The 13958-nt window shown below is 53.8% G+C and overlaps 2 protein-coding genes across 2 annotated transcripts in view; one reads left to right on the top strand and one right to left on the bottom strand.

Annotated features, from left to right (window-relative positions):
* Positions 1-401: 401 nt before the first annotated feature.
* Positions 402-9775, top strand: LOC125283388 (ral guanine nucleotide dissociation stimulator-like). The gene is made up of 11 exons (XM_057309959.1): positions 402-1347; positions 2689-2873; positions 4544-4911; positions 5690-5905; positions 6274-6377; positions 6885-6954; positions 7564-7635; positions 8095-8169; positions 8782-8814; positions 9195-9316; positions 9509-9775. Exons 2-11 carry the CDS (start codon positions 2786-2788, stop codon positions 9543-9545), a joined length of 1185 nt encoding a protein of 394 aa, XP_057165942.1. The 5' UTR covers positions 402-1347; positions 2689-2785; the 3' UTR covers positions 9546-9775.
* An 11-nt stretch (positions 9776-9786) lies between these two features.
* LOC130541798 (ral guanine nucleotide dissociation stimulator-like) overlaps positions 9787-13958 on the bottom strand; it is a 32474-nt gene continuing 28302 nt past the window's right edge. The window contains exon 9 of the transcript XR_008958530.1: positions 9787-13681. The gene's annotated coding sequence lies outside the window, so the exon portion shown is untranslated. The remainder of the gene's footprint in view (positions 13682-13958) is intronic.

The raw sequence follows: 13958 nt of genomic DNA, 5'->3' as shown, positions 1-13958 counted from the left end.
TGCCCACCTTAAAATGAGGCCAAGAGGGAAAGTGACAGTTGCAGTATTACAGGGCTGGAACCCAGGCCTCTTCTGAGCGGCCCTCCATGCCAAGTCCCACCCCTTCTTGTAATTCTTCCATCTTGAAAATTGTGCCTCAGATACACAGGGGACCACCCCACACATGTAATAAATACTCTTATCCACAGACACCCGAGGATGTCCCAAGGAAGTAGATTCTAGCCTGATCCACACACTGCAGGCTGGGAAAGTGGGGACTACGGGAGAGACACAATGACATAGGACACACAAGTGCGCAAAGAAACACAGAACGTAAGGTCTGAATTCAGCTCTGCCTCCTGAAGCTTCAGACACTAGTTCCATTTCCAGAGAGTGGTGGCTATGGCCTTTTTGGCTCATTGTGTCCAGTTAAGGAGATGACATGGGGGAGAAAGCTAAGGAGTCAACTGCCAAGAAGGGGCTCTGGATAGGTCTGACTGAACACATGGTCCCAGGGATTAGAATCTTGAAAGAGTGACCTCACTTCCTCTGTGATAGGCCCCAACTGAACTTAGAACTCTGGTAACCGGGCACCCAGATTCAAAAGACAACCTGCTCTCCAGCTCACTTGAGTGGAGACGTTCGAGAGAACAGGATGTTCTCTTGCTGCCTTCCTCCCTTCAGGGTCTCTGGGCCCAGGCAAGCCCAGAGAGAGAGACTTTCAAATAATTGTAGACGTCGGCTCAGCCCGCTTTTCCGAGCCCTCTGGACATGTGGCAGGAGACACCAACAGGTAACACGAGGCAGCTCAGGGCAGCCCACTGGAGAGCAGGCAACAACTGTGATGTCACCTCAGCAGGCCCACACCTCTTGCCCCTCATTATGTGTGTCCCTGTGTGTGTGTTGGGGTGGGGGGCTGGTTGTCTATGTGTAGAGAAGGGGACAGAGGATGTGGGACACACCCTTCCTGGGCAGAAGGAAGCTGCCAGGTGTTGGAAGCCTGGCCCATCTTTCATGTTCACACCCCAGGTCATAGCAGGCGGGATGAGAAGCTGAGCACTGGGGACCAAGCTCAACTACCTCGATGTTAATCACGAGCTCTAGAGTTTCATCCGGCTACGTCCTTGCTCGATGTCTTTTCAGCTGCCCCTCTTTGCCTCAACTGGAGAGCAGGATTTCTAATGCGGGTGGCCCCTTGTGGCAATGTCCCGGGAGGACACTAATGTCTCTTGACCCCATGTCTATGGGGCACTGCATTTTCAGAGCTGCACCCAGGAGGTCATCGAAGAGCTGGTCTGGGACTTCAACTACAACGCCCTAGACAAGTGGCAGGTGCACCAGGCCACCCAGGATCAGTGCCGCTCTGAGGTGAGAATGGGAAGAGGGTTCCACGCACCCAGGGCCCCCACACAAATATGGGGACAAACCTGGGGCCCTCCCATGGTGTTTCCACATGAGTGCCCCGCAGGCCCAGCCACAAAGTCATCCCAGTATCCACACCTCCACCACCAGCTGTGGGAGAAGGTAGGAAGACACTCTTCACATAGGTGGGAATGGTAGAGAATAGTGTTCATGTTTTTTGCAGTTTGGGGCGTGGGTTATTCTGTTTCATTCTGTTTTGTGTGACTTTTCCCACAGCCATGAGTGTCTTTGCATTTTGCTACTGTTTTGAGTATTTTCTTGACTCACCCCAGCCATCCTGTGTAGAACCCAGCTCCACTGTCCTTGGAGAACGTGTCCAAGGCCTTATGAATCCTCACCCCACACAGGGTGATTGAACATAAAAGGAACGGTGGGATGAAGCCATTCTATATGTTCCTCTGTAACGTATCACCTCTCAGAACACATCGACTCATTGTATGTCCCCCGGGTCACAAGCTGTGTCCTCATATGTCTTTTTGGACCTCCGTATGGGAGGTTGTCTGCCACCGTGATTCAGCCTTTCAAGCACGGATTGGGTGCAAGGCCTCTGATGCCTCCTGGCCCAGGTAGTGGACTCTGTCTTTTCAGAGTTCAATCCAGGCCATCTTTGAGGAGCTGCTTGCTCCAAAGGCTCAGCTACTCCATCTCCCTTGACAAGCAGCAGGTGCCTCGGCCCACAACAGCATCCAATGCTGGTCTGGGGTGAGAACAGGTCCAGATTGATGTCCAATCTCAGGACCCACAGATGATCACGGCAAGGCCAGAACCCACACTAGAAACAACCGGCTCCCCTGGGGCCTGCCGAGGAAGGTGGATTTCCCCTGAACCTTTCTCCCCACCTTAGGAACAGAGCAGGCCGCAGCAGCCTAGGGAAATGCCATGCATTCCATGCTCTGGACAGTTCTCAGGCCCAACGTCTATGATCTCGAGCAGCGTTGGAGATGCTAAGCCTCTGCTTTCTCCTGTCTGCAGTAGGGATGTTGACTGATGACTCAAAGGCATACAGTTCTTAATAAAGCCTATTCAGAGAGAGAAAGGCTGTGGTGGCTCAGCTAACAAGATGTGTTGAAGTGACCAATGCTTTCTCATTTCACCCCTAAAGGCAATTGTACTTTCAAGCCTAGAGCCTTTTTCTGGGTGGGCCCTCAAGTCCCTTTTCTTGCACAAGTTCCCGAAGGGATGGGACTCTCTGGTCTGAGCACCAGACCCTGATCATCCTGGTGGTTCGTGGTGTTGAAGCTGACTCCATTGCCCCCCACACCCCCCTTCTCTACCTGGTGGGAAAAGGAATCATCCCTGTCCCTGGATGAGGCCCAGACGATGCTGAGGCTCCGAGAAGGCACAATGGAGCGTTTCGTACAGTCCCTGGTGCCATCCTTCCCAGATGGGAGCATCTCAACCACCTCAACGATCTTCTGCATGTACGAGATGTTCACTTCAGCCACACAGGTCCTGGGCCAGCAGTTCAATCGGTGAGTGCCCACCCCATGCACAGCACAGGGTGAGCCTCCCATCTACTGGGTGTACATCTCGGGAATGGCCCTACCCCTCTCTGACCTTCCCTTTCCTCTTCTGAAAACTGGGGTGGTTAAGAGGATGAACCTCATACAGTTACTGTAGGAAATCATGGGAGGAAACATGGCACGGGCTACTCTGGTGCTTGGCTCTGTAGAAAGGGCTCCTGGACGTGCTGGGCATCTTCTTGCTTAATAGTTCTCTCTCTCTGGTCAAGAAGCTCTCAAGTGCAACCCTCACAGGCCGGTGGCCCTTCTGGGTTGACGAAAGGAAATGCAAAGCAGGCAGTTTCCCCATGTGCAAAGGACTTCTGAGATTCCATCTAGATGGTTCTGGTAGTTGTCCTTTGTGTGAGCAGCTCAGGGGCACACTGGGAGCAGGCAGACCAGCCCACGGGCCACTCAGGATTTGGAAAGTGCGGGCTGGGAAGTAGTCATTCAAGAATGTATATTAAGCACCTAGGAATGTGAATGGACAGAGGAGATACAGTGTCTGGGTCTCAGTTCTAGTCAGAGGGTCAGATAGGCACTCTGCACACCCTAAGCATGCATGTCCAATGGTTGTTAGATGTGATATCTTCGTAGCCTCCTCTAGCTTTGAAAGGATCCACCAAGAGCTGGATCATAGGACAGATGAAATGATCAAGTAAAACTGGGACAGGGGTTTGGGTCCAGAAGCAGGGCTGGCTGCCTCCACAGAGCAGGGTGGGGGACTACAGGGGTGGTGGCTGGGGAGGGATTTGCCGAACCAGGGATCTCACCGATCTCTTGATTTCCAGTGGGTGGGCTTCATCTGGGGGGCTTCATGTGAAGAAGCAAATGAGTCAAAGAAGGCTGTGGAGGGGGTCCCGGGCCCTCTGGGCGGCAGAGCACAGTCTGGGCTCAGTGGGTGCCTGAAACACCCATCCCTTTGACGGCCCCAACTTGCTCTGCCTGCCCCTCCCTGCTGACCACCCCAACCGGGGCCAAGAACCGAGGGTGTGCTGAGCCGACCACTCACAAATCTGCCTCCAACCTGAGCCTTGATACTGGTGTGCATGGAGGATAGAATAGACCAGGCCCATGGCCAGGTAGAGGAGAGGAGAAGTGGAAAAACCAGACTCATTCAGGTTTTCAGGAGGACCAGGCCTCCCAATACGAGGGCAGCTAGAGAGGGGTTGGAAGGGGGCTGGGGCCATCCTCTGGGACCCATACAGAAAGAACGGTGCTGTGGGAGTAGCATGTGCAATGCAAGGCCAGGCCTCTGACTCTGCTCCACATATGACTCTCCCCAGCACCCTGTCTCCCATCTTGGGTACCTGGCCTGACCAGAATTTGCAGGCTATCTATCAGTCCCTGGGCTGTGACCGTGTCGAGATCAAGGTGGCCTATGTGCATGGGGCCATGGTTCTGAAGTGGCATGCCTGGGACCTGACAAACCATGTCCCCCTTCTCCTGATGCAGCGGGAACTTCTGGCGCTCACTGAGGCAGAGGTGGAGGGTAAGGGGGATGGCAAGCTGGGAAGGCTAACTGGGATGCGGTTCATGGGCTGGGTATTCCTTTCAAGGCCATGGGGTCTGTCCTGGTTTTGCAAAGGCATCCGGAAAGTCAGTGATGTGGATGAACCTTTCTGTGTCTCCTGCCCCAGTGCCAGCTCCAGGGCTCCTTCCAGCGGCAGAGCCAGGAACAGGGCCTCCTATAGAGCTAGAGGCGACCCCAGCTCTGTGTCAACTGTCACCTGCGGTGTCAGAGCCAGCCTCCCCTCCGTCAGCTGTTCCAGAACTGCAACCCGTGCTCCCATCTTCTGCATGTGTGCCGGGTGCTGAGCAGCAGTCAGCTGGACCACCCTTTTTGCTAGAAAGTTTCACTCAGGCAACAGCCACAGAGCCCACCGCGGCCCCAGAGGCTTCCTGCCACCGCTGTGTCACCCCAAAGAACCAGCTGGGTGAGGAGAAGCCCGACCTCCTGGACTTCCCTCCCAGGCTGGTGGCAGAGCAGCTCACGTATATGGATGCGGTGAGCAGCTGGGCTCTCAGGGTGGGCCAGGGGCAGGCCTTCCTTCTGCTCTCACCTGCCCCACACCTGCCTTTCCCTGATGTGGACTCCTATGGTCTGGGACCAAATCTCAGCTCCACCACTTCCCAACCCTGTCAACCCATCAAGGTGCTTAGCCCCAAGCTTTCACTGTCCAGCTGCGGACTGTAGCGAGAGACCCTGATAAGCACTGATACGGAGGTACTAGGGAGAAGAAATGAGCCAGAATGGAGAGACCAATGGGCAGGCCCTGGTCCCGTGGGTGGAGGAGGGCAGCTCCCTGTGTTCAGTCAAGTCCATGGGTCACCCACTCATGTGCCTTGGAGGATGAGTACCCTCAGCGTTGATTAGGCATCTGATGTGTCCATGAGGACAGGGCAGACGGAAAAACGTGTGGTTGCAGCTCCCGTGTGAGAATGTGCATCTGAAAGGGGGGAAGGACCAGGGGGATGACCAGTTGGAGGGGAGGGGAAGAAGCCCCCTTGGGTTGGACCACCTTGCAGTGCCACCTGGAGCTGGGAGTTCCTGAGCATGATCAGGGTGCCAATGCCCTCCTTCCTTCCCTTGCTCTGTTTGCTCCTGGGTCATTGTGTACTGGGTTCCCTCAGGGAAAAACAGTGGAATGAAATCCACGGTCTCCACCCAGGCTCAGGCCAGATTCTCAGCTCCCTGAGGTCCAGCTCTGACCTGTGACCCCCACGTAGGACATGAGTCTTGCATGGGAAATGGCTGGGTGAACCAAGGTCCGCCTGTTCTCTAGGAGCTGTTCAAGAAGCTGCTGCCCCATCAGTGCCTGGGCTCCGTCTGGTCCAAGCGCAACAAGCCTGGCAATGAGCACCTGGCACCCACAGTCCGGGCCACTGTCGCCCAGTTCAACGGTGTGGCCAAGTGTGTCATCACCACCTGCCTTGGCAACCCAAGCATGACAGCCCGGGACAGGGCCATGGTGGTGGAGCACTGGATCAAGGTGGCCAAGGTATGCAACGGGAAGCCCAGCCGAGGTGCTCTCCTGAGTCTCGGGCACTGCTCTTCCCTTGATCAGGTCTCAGGGTGGAAGGCCCTGGTCTTTGCCCTAGGGACTGTGCAGTCCCTAGGCTCTTCCGTCCAGGGGCATGCTGACCTCGCCTTGCATGGCCCCATGCTGGGATGCTCCGTTTCTGCCTGGCTCCTTCCTTGGAGTGAGGTAAAATCTTCCTCCTCCTCTGGGCCTCACGTGTGCCCTTCGGCAGGTCCCTGGACAGCGGCTTCCTCCAGCAGGAGCACTTTCCCCTGAGGGGGACTGAAGCTTGAGAGCCAATCAGGTGCCGGCTCCCCAAGTGACAGCCCATTCTCTTCCCTCCCCAGGCCTGTCAAACCCTGAGGAACTACTCGTCCTTACGTGCCATCCTCTCGGCTCTGCAGAGTGTCTCCATTCACCGCCTCGAGAACACGTGGGGGAAGGTTTCCAGGTGAGTAGGCCTCTCTCCATGGAGGGACCAGGATGGACGAGGGAGCTCCCAGAGGCTTGTCCTCTTCCCCCTCAGGCAGCTTGGACCTTCTGGGAGGCGGCAAACCCCGACCACAGGACCTGGGCTGGTGGGTGCGTCTCTCAGCCTCCCTGGTGAGGAGGTCACCATGCCTCCCGCTTTAGAAATCAGTTTTGCCAAATGTCCCACACGGGGCTGAGCTGCATTAAATCTCTTCACGTGTTTCCTTGACAGCCACTAAGTTCTCTGCCCATTTGAACCCCAAATTGACCCAAACAGTGTTTCTCAATGAATATGGGAAGGGAGGCCCAGGACGAGCCACATGAGAGCTTCCTCCCATGTCCTACAAAGACCTTAGTGCTCAGAGGATCCCAGAAGAAACCCTCAACCAGGCAGGTTGACACTCTGGGGTTCTCAAAGAAAAGGCACTCGCACTCAACCCTGCCACATTATTCGTCCATTGATCGTGCCTCCCTTGCCTCTCTTCAGGAAGCCATTGAGGATCTTTCAAAAGCTGTGCAGCAAGGACACCGCACAGGGCAGGAACCTGCTCATCAAGGTAGCCTGGAAGGTGCAGGTCTGGAAAGAGAGGAGGGGTGGGAGGGAACAGGGTCCTGAGTGGATGAAGTCGGGAATGGTCTGAAGCATTCCTTGGGGAGGGGAAGCCTTTGTCATGAATGTGGCGACAGCCTAGGTGAGGATGCCATTGGCGGCGAGGGGGCAAGCAGGTGGTGTCCAAGCAGACTCCCTAGCCTAGACACCCTCTCTCTCTGTGTCGACAGCTGGTCCAGGTGGGGGCCTTTACAAACCTGGAGAGCCCAGAGGACAGACCTGTGCTCAGTGATGGGGTTGGGCTGGGTTGAGGGCCACAACAATGATGAGAGTAATAGGACCCTGAGTCCTCAGGAGACCATGGGAGATAGGTGGAGTTGTCACGTTTCCCGATGAGAAAACAGGCTCGGGGAGGCCAGGCTGCAAGCTCAAGGTCACACATGGAGTGAACGTTGGAGTGAGATTGTTCTGGAATCACTCACGGCCTGCTCCTGGATAATGGGGCCTCAGGATCAGTATGAGTTAGGTCAGATGTCTAGGTTGTGAAGTCCAAGATGGTGGGGGCAAGTGGCCTGAGGGTATGATGGTCTCAAGGAACTTGTCCTTGGCCCTGCAGGAGCGACCATCCAATAGATTTGCCACCCTGGTGATGGCCCTCCGGGGAGCCCAGAAGAGGATGCAGAAGAAGGTGAGTGTGCCTGAGGCCCAGGGCCTCCAAAGTCAGAGGAGGAGGAGGGCTCCTCCCTGAGGGCTGGAAGCCTCCCAAAAAGGAAAGATCAGGAAGGGGGGGGCCTTCCCACTCCAGCTGCGGCTTCTGGGGCCACAGCTTCTACAATTCTTATTTCAAAAGGACCAGGAGGAGGGTCCAGAGTGGTCCATAGAGAATGGGTTTTGCGGGTGGGGAGGGACCGACCTAGTGCTCCATTCCCTGGCATTTTTGAAAAGCAGGCCCTGAAGGTGATGAGGAGGAGTCTGATGTTCTGGGGGGGGAGGGGAAAGGGAACCCGTGGGGGGAGGCTGCTAAGGGTCCTAGGCTGCTCCACGTGAGCCCCTGGGGTGGGCTAGGAGGCTGGAGCATTTTCAGTGGAGGGTCCCTGTGGACACCAGAGAGCAGGGACTCATCCCAACCCTCCCCCTCATGACACAGGGTGTCGTGCCTTTCCTTGGCACTTTCCTCACCGAGCTGGTGATGTTAGATACCGCCATGGAGGACTATCTGGAGGTGGGTGAGCCTGAGGATTGTGGGGGAGGGACCAGAATCCGGAGGTTTGGGAGCAGAACGCCCCTGTACTGAGCCCTGAGCTCTCAGGACTCGGCAAACCTCCCGTCATGACAGCCTCACGGCTACCCTGTGAGCCTGGGGGCTGTTGCCCATCTCAGGGATGAGCGAGGTGAGGCTGCAGTTAGGCCACGGCTCCCGGTGCCGAAGACTGGTGAAGCAGCAGAGCTTCCTGAAGGCAAAGCTGCGTGAGGTCTGTCTGAGTGGACCTCAGCCTCCCCCGGTGAGTTTGCCCGTGGGGGGAGAATGAAGTCAGGACCCTCCACATCAGCAAGCACCTCAGTAGCCGCAGCAGCCCCTTCCTGCCTGAGGCTTCGGCCTCCCCTACTGTCTTCCGAGAGGGTGGTGCTGCAGGGTCCCGACCTGTAGCCAGTCCATCTGCCCCATGTCCTCCTTTCTCTGGACCCCAGAGCCTGGCCTAGATCCCAGGCCCACTATCTGTGTATGCACGGCCCCCTCATGGGTCCTGGCCATGGTGCAGCATGAGAAGGGATGGGAATCAAGTGCTCCTAAGAACCAGGGGCCTCATTCTGATGGACTTTGTCTGCATTCCAGGGGAATGAGATCAACCACCAAAAAAGAAATAAGGTGAGCATATGTGGCGCTTCCCGCAGGGAAGGGTAGGGAGTGGGCCTCAGAGATGTCCCTGGGAAGAACATTGCTTGGCTCCATCCCCTCCACCTCACATTTCCTGGGATCCCTTGAGAAGAAAGCAGTGCAAGTCCCATCCCGTTAGGAGATGGGGACAGAGCATGGCATCCAGGAGGACTTCCCGGAGGAGGGGCTACTGATACTCACCTCTGAGAACAGGTGGAGACCGGATGAATCTGCAGGGAGGAGGATGGCCATGTGTGCCAGGACCTGGGATGGGTGCCCGGTCCCGGTGCTCAACCCTCACCAGACCCTGCAGCTCCCCGCCCCCCCCCCCCCAGGCTCCCTATACATCCTGTGCTTCTCTCTCTGCTCAGGAATATCAAGTCATGACGGACATCATGCTGCTCCAGGTGGCTGCCGAGAATTACACCCTAGAGCCCGAGGATCCTTTTTGGGCCTGGTTCCAGGCTATGGAGCCGCTCAGCGAGGCTGAGAGGTGAGGCCCATCAGGAGCTGGGTCGGTGAGGTTCAGGGTGGACTCTTTCTGCTGGCCACTCCTGGGATCCTCCTTCCCTGGGCAGCCTCAGGCCTTGTTGCCGGGGCGCCAGACTCCAGCTGTGGGCAAACACTGGCAGGGACTCTTGAATGGAAGCTCCTGGGCAACTCACAGGTGTCCCTCTGTCCTTAGCTACACCCTGTCCTGCCAGCTGGAGCCCCGGTCCTAGCTGGTCAGCAGCACTCAAGAAGGAGAAGAACTGGCCGCAGTCAACCTCAGGACTGAGCAAGTGTCCAGTGGCCCTGCAGGGATTCCTCAGCAGCTGCATCCTTGTGCCCATTGTCTCCACACCCCTTCCCCCCATCTATTTCCTTATGTAGGGGGCACCATTTAGTTGTTTTAAATAGTACCGTGATAGATTTGCATGTTAGGAGATTAAAGCCCTTGTTTTGTTTTAGAGCCCATGTGTGTGGTTTGGGTCTTTTACTTCCTGCAGTAATGGAAAACTTGCACAGACTCTCATATTCGTTCCTGACCTAGGAAATCCCCCAGAGTCATCAGCTACTGTACGTGGGAGGAAGGAGAAGTGCCAGCCCTTCTCCCTAGCCACTGGAGGGCACCCCCAAATCCCCCTTACTCAGAGCACGGGTCCATTTCAGTCAATGAATTTGGGCAAACAGCAGAGACAGCCCCTCAGAACTCCTGAGATTTAGAGGTTGCAGGGACTTTCCCAGGAATAGCAACAACCACTGAAAGTGGGAGTCCTTAAGACTTGTACGCCCCAGAACTCCTTCCTGCCCCAGGACTGGGGTTGCCTTTCTCCGCTCTAAGGCCAGGAAGACTGTGTCCTGCTTCTTCCGTTGAGATGCTTTTTTGGTTTTGTGTTTGGTTTTGTATTGCCCCCGTATTTGGAACTTGTCGTATTGTAGTTCAATCTCTGGAACTGCATCAGCACCTAGTGGGGAAAAACACGGAAGGAGATCAAATCCTGCGTGTGAAGGGGACAAAGCCAGAGGAAGATAATTTGCAGATGGACTCAGGGCAGGCAGGACTTTCCAGCCTCAGTCTCCCCGTTGGCCGTTTACCAAGTTTGTAATCTTTCTGGGATTCTTGTCAGTGATCTCTGGATTCCCTTTCCTGCTTGTTTTGTGTGTTGGGAAAAGATGGGAGGGGTACCTTAAAGGGCACACCTGAGCCTGGTTCCATGAACATCTATGCTGACCTAGGAGCCAGGATTTCCAGCCTTCGTGCATCTCCTTATGCAGTTCTTCTGAAGCAGCAGTTCCCTCCAGGCCCCAGGCTCTGTGTCCGATCCATGGTAGCCACTGTTCCCTGGCTGGCATCTGGTGGATCAGGGATGGGTTCTCTCTTGCCAGGATAATGGGTCATATCGTTTTTTTTTTTTAAGTTTTTTAAAACTTATTGGACAGAGAGCGATAGTAAGAGATTGAACAGAAGCAGGGGAGTGTGAGAGGGAGAAGCAGGTTTCTGTTGGAGCAGGGAGTCTGATGCAGTCCTGCATTCCAGGACCCTGTGATCATGACCTGAGTCGAAGGCAGAAACTTAAAGGCAGAGCCACGATGGTGCCCCATGGCCCATATCCTTGACCAGAGAAACCCACCCTCTCCTTGGTGGTCAAGGGGACTTTTAGGTCCATGTTGTTCTGAAGTCCATGTCTCAAACATTCTCTAGTTTACACACTTAGTCTCAGTTTCCACTCTTACACCAATTTGTCCAAAATTGGGTACTCAGCTTGAGCCCCCAGACCTACTGAGTCCCCTGCACATTGAAAGTGAGGAGATGAGAAGCATCTAGCATGCACGTGGTTGCCAAAACAAAGCAGAGGTAGGAATACTTCTATCAGACAAAACAGAATGAAAAAAAAAAAAAAGAGTAGTAAGACACAAAGAAGGACACTGTGTCATAATCATGGAGACAATGCAACAAGAAGATAGAACAATTTTAAATATTTAGACACCCATCATAGGAGGACTCAAATACTTTTATAAAATAGTTAATAAGCGGTGCCTGGGTGCCACAGCGGTTAAGCGTCTGCCTTCGGCTCAGGGCGTGATCCCGCCGTTATGGGATCGAGCCCCACATCAGGCTCTTCCGCTATGAGCCTGCTTCTTCCTTCCCACTCCCCCTGCTTGTGTTCCCTCTCTCACTGGCTGTCTCTATCTCTGTCGAATAAATAAAATCTAAAAAAAAAAAAATAGTTAATAAAAAACAGCAGGCAACTAATTGACTGTAATGCAATACAGTAGGGGTTCTAACACCCCACTTCTATTAATGTGGACTTGATCCAAAATGAAAATCAACAAGGAAACAGTGGCTTTGGGTGATGCACTGCTTTTAACAGACGCATGCAGAGCATCCCGTCCTAAAACAGCAGAACACTCATTCCGTTTGCGTGCACATGAAACGTCCTCCAGAACAGATCACTATTAGGCCACAGAACAAGTCTCCACTAATTAAAAAGATGGAAATCATAGCATGCATCTTTTCTGACCACAATGCTATGGACTAGAAATCAACCACAAGAAAACACCAGGGAAGACCATGAATACATGGAGGTCAAAGAACATTCTCCCAAACGATTAGTGATTCAAGCAGGAATTCTAAGATGAAGTAAAAATTAAATGGAAGTAAAGAACAACGATAAGACATGGGTCCCAAAACTTTGGGATACAACAAAAGTGAATCTTAGAGGACGGGTTACAGCAATACAGAAGCAAGAACAATCTCCCATCCCATCACCTGACACAAAGGGATCTAGCATAAGAACAGCAGAGAGCTCTAGAGCAGGGGATCAGCCTTGGCGCGTTGGAGCTCTTGCTGTTGGGCCCATGCATAGCTTCTGTCCTTGCTCAATTTCCCGGCAAGGATGGTGTTCTTTCCCTTCTTCCAGAAAAATTCCCATCAGGGCCACTGGAGAATCAACCCTTTATGGAATTCTAGAATGCTAGAAACTGCCAAAAAGGCCCAGGAAACAACCATGCCTTCCCCATTTGGTATACCAAGGTGCTGATTAGCTTTCTCTTTGGGGAACATTCAACAGTGGTTTTTTGAGACATCATCTTAGGCCCGGATCCCCTGAGGATCTCATGAAAATACAGATTCTGATTCAGTAACACTGGGAGGGACCTGAGACTCTGCATTTCCAACATACTCCCAGCAGATGCCGAGGCTGCTTGTCCACGGACCACACTGAGAACAAGGAGCCAGCGGGCCATTCGACAAAAGTTATCTGTTTCACCAGTGAAAACAGAATTTTCAGCAACAGTTTGGCTACAATGAGGAGGCCTTTTTATTGTCAGGAAGATAAACAGCCAGGGCAGGTCTTTGTCCACATCGGCAGGCCTCTCCTGCTCTTCTCTTCCGGGGTATATGGAGGCAGGATGGAAGGAGGTCAATAGTTTATGAGCTTCTTTAGTTCAGTGGGTTTCCTTCCTGTGCCCTCCCGTATCTCTGCGATGTGTGCAGAGCACATAGTCCTTTCAAGAGGGGTGGCCGAGGCTGAAAGGGGGTAAGGTGGGAGCCTGAGCTCCTGAGTCAGCCCTGGCACGTGGGCAGAGGCAGGCGCTAGGGGCCACTCTGTGTGTGGTGCACGGGCTCACTTGGAAATCCGCTAAGTGGGGCAGATGAGCCTGAGAGGTGTGGCATAAGACACTGCTATAAACTACACTGATTTCCCAAAGGATTTTGCAAGTGCTCACAAAAGTTTGAACCTGAGCCCTGTGAGTCCTTTAGGAACAGGGAGATTATGGTCAGGCTTTGCCACAGCCTAAGGGTGAGAACAACAGGGCCTTTGTGGAGTGAGGCATTCATATTGAAGATAAAATATTAGCTGGGTGGTCCGGGATAATGAAGGCATTTATTACCCCGGCCAAGCACAGGTATGTCAGCCTGATCCTCAGACTGCCTGTGCAGAGTCTGGGTTCATGAGGTCTCCAGAGGGGTGAGGCTGGCCACGTAAAGAGTTGGGATAAAGGCACCAATGACCAAAGCGGCTCAGGAGGACGAAAGAGTTGTGACCTGGGGATACAATGGAAGGATGGAATACCATTGCCCTGAAACTGAGACCGGTTTCCAAGAGTGTCCTTATAAACTCTGAACGACAGAGAAAATGGTCTCAATCCAGCCTCACAGGGAAAACACGTACCAGAAAAACAATGGACATCTATGAAGGGTTTAGGAAGCCAGGTGTCCCAGTGACCTGAGCACAGGCCCACAGTTGGCATGTGGGAGGACAAACCACTGGGTTGGCCATGACCTGAAAGTGACCTTGGAGCAGCCCATTGCCTTTCATTTTCCTCGTCTGCTGGGGACAGAGGTTGACTCTAGGTTCCGGAGTTGGCAGGCCTACAGCAGAAGGCAGATCAAAGTACATACTTACTCCATTCCATTCTGTTTACAAAAGATAATTTGGGGGCCCCTGGGTGGCTCAGTCAGTTAAGCGTCTGCCTTCAGCTCAGATCATGATCCCAGGTGCCTGGAGTCAAGTTGCACGTCAGGCTCCCTGCTCAGCAGAGTCTGCTTTTCCCTCTCCCTCTGGCCCTGCTCGTGCTCGCGCTCTCTCTCTTAAATCAATAAATAATGAAAAAATATTTTTACAGAAAGACAATTTGGAAGCCTTGGT

This window comes from Ursus arctos, unplaced genomic scaffold, assembly GCF_023065955.2.
Source record: "Ursus arctos isolate Adak ecotype North America unplaced genomic scaffold, UrsArc2.0 scaffold_100, whole genome shotgun sequence".
In the NCBI taxonomy this organism is placed as follows: domain Eukaryota; kingdom Metazoa; phylum Chordata; class Mammalia; order Carnivora; family Ursidae; genus Ursus; species Ursus arctos.
The sequence above is the reverse complement of the archived record's forward strand: the minus strand, read 5'-3'. Positions and strand labels throughout refer to the sequence as shown.